The 9,077-nt window shown below is 43.9% G+C and overlaps 1 protein-coding gene across 1 annotated transcript; it reads right to left on the minus strand.

Moving 5' to 3' along the window:
* Nucleotides 1-5,814: 5,814 nt before the first annotated feature.
* On the minus strand, nt 5,815-6,523 carry LOC104959898 (serum deprivation-response protein-like). Its single transcript, XM_010787813.1, has one exon. The coding sequence runs from the start codon at nt 6,394-6,396 to the stop codon at nt 5,815-5,817; it is 582 nt and encodes a 193-aa protein (XP_010786115.1). The 5' UTR covers nt 6,397-6,523.
* Nucleotides 6,524-9,077: the final 2,554 nt, after the last annotated feature.

Below are 9,077 nucleotides of genomic sequence, written 5' to 3' on the forward strand. Positions count from 1 at the left end.
TTATTTCTTTATGTTAAAAACTGGTTGCCACTGATGGCAACCAAAGGCCAAGAAGTGGTTGACATTTTTTCTGAATGGTTGCCAATGGGAACCTGGCATACAGCCCTGCCTACATTATAGTGCCCTCGGGAAATTACCCGAGGTTCACTGTCCAGGCAAACAAGAGTAGACCATTGAGGTGTCTGATTACATTTGATCTATCTGGAATGGTATAATGAACAATTGAATTTCTCTCCTATTAAAGCAATTGAGGAGTTTTTTACCAAAAGATAAACATGATAATAAGGGAACATGTGAAAAGTACTTGCCCCAGCATTTACAGAGATAGTGGCTTACTTAAGATGATTGTATTGTCATAGATCCATGGATTATTATACCGTAATTTTTGGACTATAAGGCGCACCTGAATATAAGCCGCAGCAGCGGCATACCACTCTCGGTTCCACTTTTACGCGCTACCTGTCTCACTCTTTTCCGGCCTCCAGCTTTTCCTGCTGGAACCCGCCGCTTAAAGGTGGGGGTCCGCGTGCCGGCCATAGAGCCCATAGAGTTAAAGGTGGTGGCCGTTAGCTGTAAAAATCCATAGATTAGCCGCACCGTTATATAAGCCGCAGCGTCGAAAAATGGGGGAAAAGGCGCGGCTTATAGTCCGAAAATTACGGTAATTTGACTGTAAAATATTTAAGATAAACATTTCCTGTAGTCATTGTCCAGGTCCAAGATCTTCGGTCTGCTCTCTTTGGAAGTGCCCCACTCTAAAGATGTATTGAGATTGTATAATGTTCTGGGATGAATCAGTGCTCTATAATTAGACAGGGGATCAATGTTGATTTACAAAAAGAAAAGCGTTTCTGCCAGGGGAATTTAATGCCATCAAATTGAATCTGCAATCCATGATGCATCGAGTTCAGAGATTGTACAGCTCAGGTAGGCAGAGATTACATTGGTTTTTTGTTGTTGCAGTATTTCAACAAAGTCTAAATACTCAGCATTTAAACTGCTTATGAAGAGTGAATAAATCCCTGAGCTAATTGTGAAGAGTGAGACAGACCTACATTTGTTTTTATTTACACATGTAGATGTATTCTTTGTGAAATGCACCAGCAATGCAAGGATGAGACACTCCACAATCCTCATTTTTCAGCCGAAATCGGTATCGGCCGATACCCATCGTCGATCCGATCGAGTGGGCGAGGCCTATGGGGGTCTTCCATTTAAAGTGATGTTTAAAACTCAGTTAATGGGGCTCATTCACTGGCGCTTCCACAAACAACAATGGACAACAACAAACATAATTATTACATTCAAATGATGTACATTATTCAAGTTTACATTAACTTTGGAGAATATCACGGGAGAAATGAGCAGAAGCGCTCTCTTTTCCCCTCTCCCACTCTCTCTCCCCCTCTCTCCCTCTCCTGAAAGCCTGTCAGTATCTCATGTAGCTCACTAATCCAGTAATGAGTGACACGACAGTGAAGAATAAATATATATATAACTAGTTTAGCTTGTTCCAGAGGTAGATAAAATAGCTAAGTGTGTGTTTCGCTCCGCTCACCGGTCCGTCACAGCGGGTGGAGCTGCAGGATTTCTGCTTCACACACATTGCATACCGCTATTTTATTGTCATTTTCGGACACCTTAAAATACTGCCAGACTGGTGAAGCCATTTTGGCGAGCTTGTTTTTTGCCGCGCACTGAGAAAAGTGTCATGTATTTTACGTCATGCGATCAGCTCTCGCGATCGGAATTTTTAGAGAGTACCGATCGATCGGCAGACAGTGAGTATCGGCCGATATCGATCGACTGCCGATCGATCGGAGCATCCCTATTAAGAATGAATTTCCACCTACAGCGCATCAACAAAAACCATGTTGCAGTCATTGAAGGTTTCTCATTTCTCTAATTTCTCCTCCTCGAATCCTCGGTCCTTCAGTAGTGATCCTCCGGGGATGTATTTACGGCAACAGTGATCTTTAAAAGAGTTGTGACGCACGGCCGGACTTATCTCAGGGGGGGGTATATCCAGTCTCTGAGTGCTCTCATACTTGTTTGATTCTGAAATTGTGTATGTGTGTGTGTATATTTATGTCTGTAGCCTGTTATTGTCTCATTATACCGCACTGTGAATGAATTAAAAGTAAATATATAAGTCATCATGAACACATCTGTCCATCAGACAGAGGGCTGCTGTGCCTCCTGTCATCATTAACGGACGTCTCTTTAAAATGACCGCTCAGAGGAGAGGAGTTCTCATTTCTCTAAACGCCTGCTGCTTCCCCTCCTCTCTCCTCGGCTCCCCTCCTCGACTCCTCCGCTCGCATCTCCTGTGGGCGGGACTAAGACAAGAGGATAGGAGTTGAGGAGGGGAATTAGAGAAATGAGAAACCTTGTCTTTGTTTAGTTTGGCTGGGGAGCTAGTTCCTCTTTCCTTCAGAATGTGATATGAATGTCCCTTTATAGATTGTGAGAGCTTGAACTGTTACTCCCTGCTAGTTGGCGATTAGGGATCCCAAAAACGCACACAAACATCCTCTTCCCACCCCACCACGAGGGCCAACACAACAACTCCCTTTTACCTTGATACAAATCGAGCTTCCCTCTGAACCCGCATGTACAAGGCCAGAGAACAAATGCAATTCTCACGGTGTTCAAATTCAATTAGCCATAGTGGTGAACTTTGTTGTGATGAAATTCCACTGTGAAATAAACACAGATGGGGAGATTATGATCTACTCAGAAATAAATGACTTCTGTCCCAGGAAATTGAATTCCAAATATGGCGTATTTCATGCTGCATGCCACTGTGATGCAATTTAGATAAGTTCTCCGGGGGGTGACTGTTGATATTTAAACATTCAGGTAATGAGCCTTATAAATTAATCTGTTTGACAAATAATAGAAAGACAATACATCTGCAATCCAAGGCAAAACATTTTACCTTTCTAAACGGTAATTACCAAAACAATTTCCATACTGTACACACTGGAATGTCCAGATGCCATGGGAATTGTAAGTGCTCTGCATGTGTGTGTGTGCAAGAGGGGAGGGCTATGTCGGAACAGGAAAAGCACTGATGCACAACAACAAACAAACAAGGGCCAAGCATCGGTAATGAAGTCCTCATTAGTCCTTGTTAAGCACAGGACCGCAGCGGAGCGGCAGACAGCGCTGCCATTTCGGACTGACCAGGGCCAGAGCCTGGAGCGGGCATAGACCCCTGCTCCCTGGCTGCAGGAGTGGGCGTTTACCCCAGAAACCCTCTGTGCTTCCACCTCGGTTGGCAGGTACAGGGTGATGAGTGTTCTGGATCACTTTTGTAGAGCGGGAAGAGGAGGAGGAGTGCCTTTTGGCCAAGGGCTACAGGCCTGGTATACAGAGTTTGGCTCTTGGATGTGCAGCAAATGTGCGTTGTCAAAGAGTTGCGTGAGGCATGCGGCGTGGCCTTTCATGTTGTTTCAGGGAATCAGGACAGGTGGCTGGACCAAAGACAGAAAAAATGCTCACACGCAATATGGAGTTTGTATAGAAAGACAGAAACAGTTGGAGATAGTGATGTGAGAAGTGAAAACAACGGTTAAACATAAACCAAAAGATATCAGATAGGAAGATTAGCGCACAGCACCAGATGGAGGTAAACCAGAAAAGGACACACAACACAGGAGGCCAAAAAGAGATTAGGTGAAGCAGAAAGTGATGGCCGCTGAAAGGAGTCAAGTAGGAGACGGAACAAAGGCTGATTGGTTCTTTTATTTCCCACTCCCCTCAGGCACGCCAAGTCTCATTTACCAGCTCTGTGACTGCATACACCTGACCGAACACATCAGGATAACGTCCAATGGGCAAGTTGCACGCACACACTGCACACACATACCTGGCCCTACTACACCCATGCTTTGCTCATAGCTGGCTACATCTTGGAGGGAAAAACTCAACTCTTTGGCACGTTTAACTAGAGGCCTAAGGGCAACACTAAAATCCTGATTAACTTTTAAGTGTAGGTTATGCTAAATGTTCTCATATTAGTTTAAATACATTGACATGGTGCATAGAAGGGAGAACAATTTGAGATATTTGCAAAAGGACAATACAAATCCAGGCGACGCATTGATTTGACAATCCAATGAAAAACAAGCAGTTCGATCAACTCTGATTATCTCCAAAGCAACAGGACACTCCCTTTCAGCACATAAAAACCGACTGGGGATTCAAACAAATCGATCTTTGGGGCCTCACCCACAGAGCCACCTTGTACAGGGTAAGTTCTTGGCAGCAGTTGCATTTGAACAACAGAGCCTCAGTACCTGGGAAACCAGATAACAACGGCGGTTAAAAGCCCTCGGTCGCTCTGGCTGTGTCAACAATGCTCCCCCCCTTTTTGCTGCCTGGGCACACACTTGTACGCACATGCTCAGACGCACCCACACACACAAATGTAAGCATGAAAAACCATGCACTTATTCATGCACGAAGCATACTCGGAGACCATGCGTAGATTGTGTTTTATTCGGTTCAGTGGAAATGCATCCGTCAAACACAATATGGAACTGCTTTCATCTTGCATGGCAACCACATGATAATTATGCAAATCGTGAATCCAGGCTGGAGACACAGAGTTAAAAGGAACACACCCTCCAAATGATAATTACTTTGGATTTGTGAAGCAAACTGTCGTAAGTGTAAAAAGAATCCAAAACTGAAGAAAACGCTTGATGAACTTAAGCCACATAAAAAAACCAATGTTTGAATAATTAATTTCCTGTGCAGGTAAAAGGAGAAAGACAGGTTTTACGCAAGGTAATGCAAGGTGAGTAATTGATATGCAATGGGTCATATTAGGTTTCAACTATTTTTATGTCTCGGTTTAAGTTAGAGATGGGTTATGCAAGAATACTTTCAGCTGGTTATTCCCTGGGAATATCGGGAAGTTTATCCATTTTTAAGTGCCAGTATAGAGTTGTACCCTCACAGGTGTGATATGGCAGTTAAAGTGGAAAATCCATGCAAAAGCCATATGTCTCTCTGAATTATGACTGTGGGGTGTAAACAGATCTAGTCAAAGTCAGTGTCTGAGTCCTCCTCTATTATCCTCTACAGCTCCATTCCCAGACACACCCTTCTACTGGCACACACATAGAGGAAGAGGGGGGGAAGAGCCACATGCACATGTAACTCTTAACTTACATTCACAACCATTATCATATCAGTCTTTTTACACTTTTTAATTGTGTTGTGTAAAGGTGCGCTTGAAATGTACTTCCAGAGTCGGGAAAAAAATAAACCTCTCTCCACATGTGTGAAATGAGCTCTACAGGTTGCCTAAGTCTGGTTCAACAAGTTTTTAAGTGTTGAAAATGTAAAACAGTTATGTTCAGCTACACTGTGTCACATGTTTGTGCCAACTAGGCACACAATAAATGTGCGCACATCCGAACACACCCAATTCTGCAGTCAAATGTGTATGCAAATATGACATACACACACAGAAACACACACTAAAATGAACCCCCATGATGCAAATATATATCATTGAAAAAATAAGGCATGGATAAACGTGCAACAGGTAGGGGATGTCCAACTACAAAATGCCGACTCATACTTTTCCCATTATGCTTTTCTTTCATTAGAAGCTATCAAGTTGCGTACTAAATTTGCAACAAAAGCTTTTATTATCTACACATACTATGCCTCAATACAGCTAGCACCCCCACCCCTTCCATTGAAAGATTAGACACTCAAAAGTAGGAAGACTCACCTTTTATCAGTGGAGTACCGCTATAAGATTCCACAATTTGAAACATTGAGTGCTACTGCTTAATTTCTCTTCCTTTCACCATGTTTTCTCACCTGGGTGATGAGCACTTTAAAGTGGTTCCTCCTCAGCAGGTGGCTGTGGTTGGCCTCCAACTTCTTCACCTGCACCGCCTGTTTGTCCATGCGCTCCCTCACATCCTTCAGGTGCCCGCTCACTTTGCGCGAGCGCTCGAGCAGCTTGCTGACGCTGTTGGAGGTGTTCAGGTGGGTCTTGGAGAGGCGGGTCACGTCGCCCTGCACGACCCGCACGGCGCCCTCCAGGTCGGCCTGCCGCTGCTCCATGCGCTGCTGGTTCTCCTGCACCGCCTCCAGCATGTTCACAAGCTTGTCGAGCAGCGCCACCACGGTGATAGCACTCACCTGGCCGCCGGCTACGGGGCTGCCCGGCACGGCCGCGGAGGGACTGGTGGGCATTTTGAAGCCCAGCCGGGAGAGAGTCCCGGTCGGGGTCGGGGAGGACGGGGCAGAAGATAGGCTATGGCTCGGGATGAGGATCTCCATGTTTTCGGCCTGCTGCTGCGGGATGGTGTGTGTGCTGCCGGTGATGCTGCTGCCCTCGGCGTGGGACCCGTTTTCTGCCATGGTTCACAGGTGGTCAAATGTCCCGCTTTACAGGGGTAATTCACCTAAGAGTTTAGCAGGAGTTTGATTCTCTTAGTGCTGCTGTCACTTGCCCCAGCTGAGAACTGGAGGCTGGGTGATTTACTTCTTGGAGTTAATTCGACGTCCACGCCCCTTTCTATCTTTTTCGTTACACACACACACACACACACACACACACACACACACACACACACACACACACACACACACACACACACACACACACACACACACACACACACACACACACACACACACACACACACACACACACACGCTGTGAACTTTCAAAACACCTCCCCTACAAACCAAGGGAGGGGCATGGTTGCTATGGGAACCGTGCAGGCCAAGCCCTATTGACAGAAAAGAGGTAGAGTTGGTGTGTGTCCTTCCTTGTATGCTGCTAGTCTGCTTTGTTTTTTCATGTGACTGCCAACAATTCCACTTTGTGCAAGCCTCGCTGCATTTGCAAAATATGCGTGAAGGTTACTTTTGTTTACTGCACTCACTGGTGTGCTGTTGTAGCCTACTGCAGCCTACCAAATTGGACGGGATTGCATTGTATCAAGGTGCATTGGCGTGTGTGTGTGACCCACACAAACAATAACGTGAAGATAAAAGTACAATGCAAATCAGAAAGGCAGTGTTTCTACAGCTGCGTGTTTCCACTCACATGCTGTAGATAAATCCTGGAACATATTGTCTTTATTTCAAAGTCTATGTATGTGTCCCTATGCCCATGGATGTGTTACAGATTGGGCTTACTGTGCATAGGCTCAGGGGCCCAAAGTGTCAGGATGCTCCTGGCCTTCACTTGCAGTAATGCCACTCAAAGAGACATGTACCAAACAGGAAGAGACTTAAAATAAGCACAAATAAATATAACAATACAAAGACATACAAAAGACTACAACAGTTCCAAAATGACTTCAACACTACACTTTTGCATGTCTGTGGCCAGGGGGGCATTGTCTCCTTATGCGCCCATGACTTTTCCTATGCTTATATTAGTGTATTGTTGGGTGTGTGTGTGTGCCCTATGATCATCCCTTTCCTCTCCCCTCTTGTTTTCAAGCTCTGTGACATGGAATGGAACACACTGACATGGAAATGTGGAAATCCCTGTTTCAACAATGAGCTCATCCGTGCCCTGGCATGATGCCCTGCATGGCCTCTCTCTCAATCCTTCTCTTTGTCACTATCAATGTAGATATTTAATTCACAGTAACACAGCCGCTCTTTCAATTCAACTTGTTTTGAAATCAAATAACTATGTGGTATGTGTCAGTGTGTTGCAACAAGTGTTGGTGTCTGTGCGTTTTCATAAAGTGAGGGAAGAGTGTGAGCTTAGGTGTGGAAACCTACTGCATTAGAACTATGACAAGGATCTATTTGATCACTGCAGACTATGGGAGGAATCCAAGCCCACACCTGAGTTTTATTGGATTCTGTCTGATAAAGCAGAGGCTTGGTCAGCTATCATCAAACCTAAGATCAATACAGAGTATTTACACCCTTAGACTGCGATTAAATTTTCTGCTACTGCTTGTATTTACACACTGAAAAGACACACCTAAGAACTGTGTTCAACTATTTTGGCAAAGTCCAAGTCCTCAGATTGAAACCACAATGAAAAAAAAAGCATTTACTTTTAAAATTGCCTTATTTCACTGTTACTAATTTCAATGAGTTTTGAAGAAAAAATATTTGAGAAATGCATTTACAGTGGGGCAAAAAAGTATTTAGTCAGCCACCAAGTGCAAGTTCTCCCACTTAAAAAGATGAGAGAGGCCTGTAATGTTCATCCTTGGTATACCTCAACAGTGAGAGACAAAATGAGAAAAAAAAATCCAGAAAATCACATTGTCTGATTTTTAAAGAATTTATTTGCAAATTATGGTGGAAAATAAGTATTTGGTCACCTACAAACAAACAAGATTTCTGGCTCTCACAGACCTGTAACTTCTTCTTTAAGAACCTCCTCTGTCCTCCACTTGTTAACTGTATGAATGGCAACTGTTTGAACTCGTTATCAGTATAAAAGACACCTGTCCACAACCTCAAACAGTCACACTCCAAACTCCACTATGGCCAAGACCAAAGAGCTGTCAAAGGACACCAGAAACAAAATTGTAGACCTGCACCAGGCTGGGAAGACTGAATATGCAATAGGTAAGCAACTTGGTGTGAAGAAATCAACTGTGGGAGCAATTATAAGAAAATGGAAGACATACAAGACCACTGATAATCTCCCTCAATCTGGGGCCCCACCATGCCCGGCGCCGTGGGAGGGCCAGGCCCTCCCATTTGACATTCCTGCCCTCCCCCAATAAACACGTTTTTTATTATTTATAACATTTAAGAAAAAATGTTTTAAATGTTTTTAATTATAAATAAACGGTGAACTTTTATGCTACGATGTATGTGATGTCAGATAGTAACTAAAAACAAATTGCAGGCTACGTCAAATCAATTCATGTGTCTGTTGTGATTTGTGATTCGTCCACATTTAGACCAATCACAGCGTCACACTCTGCCGCCTATTCTGGATTTGTTTATTGTTTATTGTGCATTCTGTAGACTCCCATTTCTGTTTGAATTACAAAATTGACATCAGAAATTGGCTTAAAAGGTCTAAGGATTTATTGAAACGAAATAGC

This window comes from Notothenia coriiceps, unplaced genomic scaffold (genome assembly GCF_000735185.1).
Source record: "Notothenia coriiceps isolate Sejong01 unplaced genomic scaffold, NC01 NC01_scaffold00031300, whole genome shotgun sequence".
NCBI classification, from domain to species: Eukaryota; Metazoa; Chordata; class Actinopteri; order Perciformes; family Nototheniidae; genus Notothenia; species Notothenia coriiceps.

Excerpts from the sequence above, each read along its gene's own strand:
- LOC104959898 (XM_010787813.1), bottom strand. The coding sequence starts at position 6,396 with ATGGCAGAAAACGGGTCCCACGCCGAGGGCAGCAGCATCACCGGCAGC.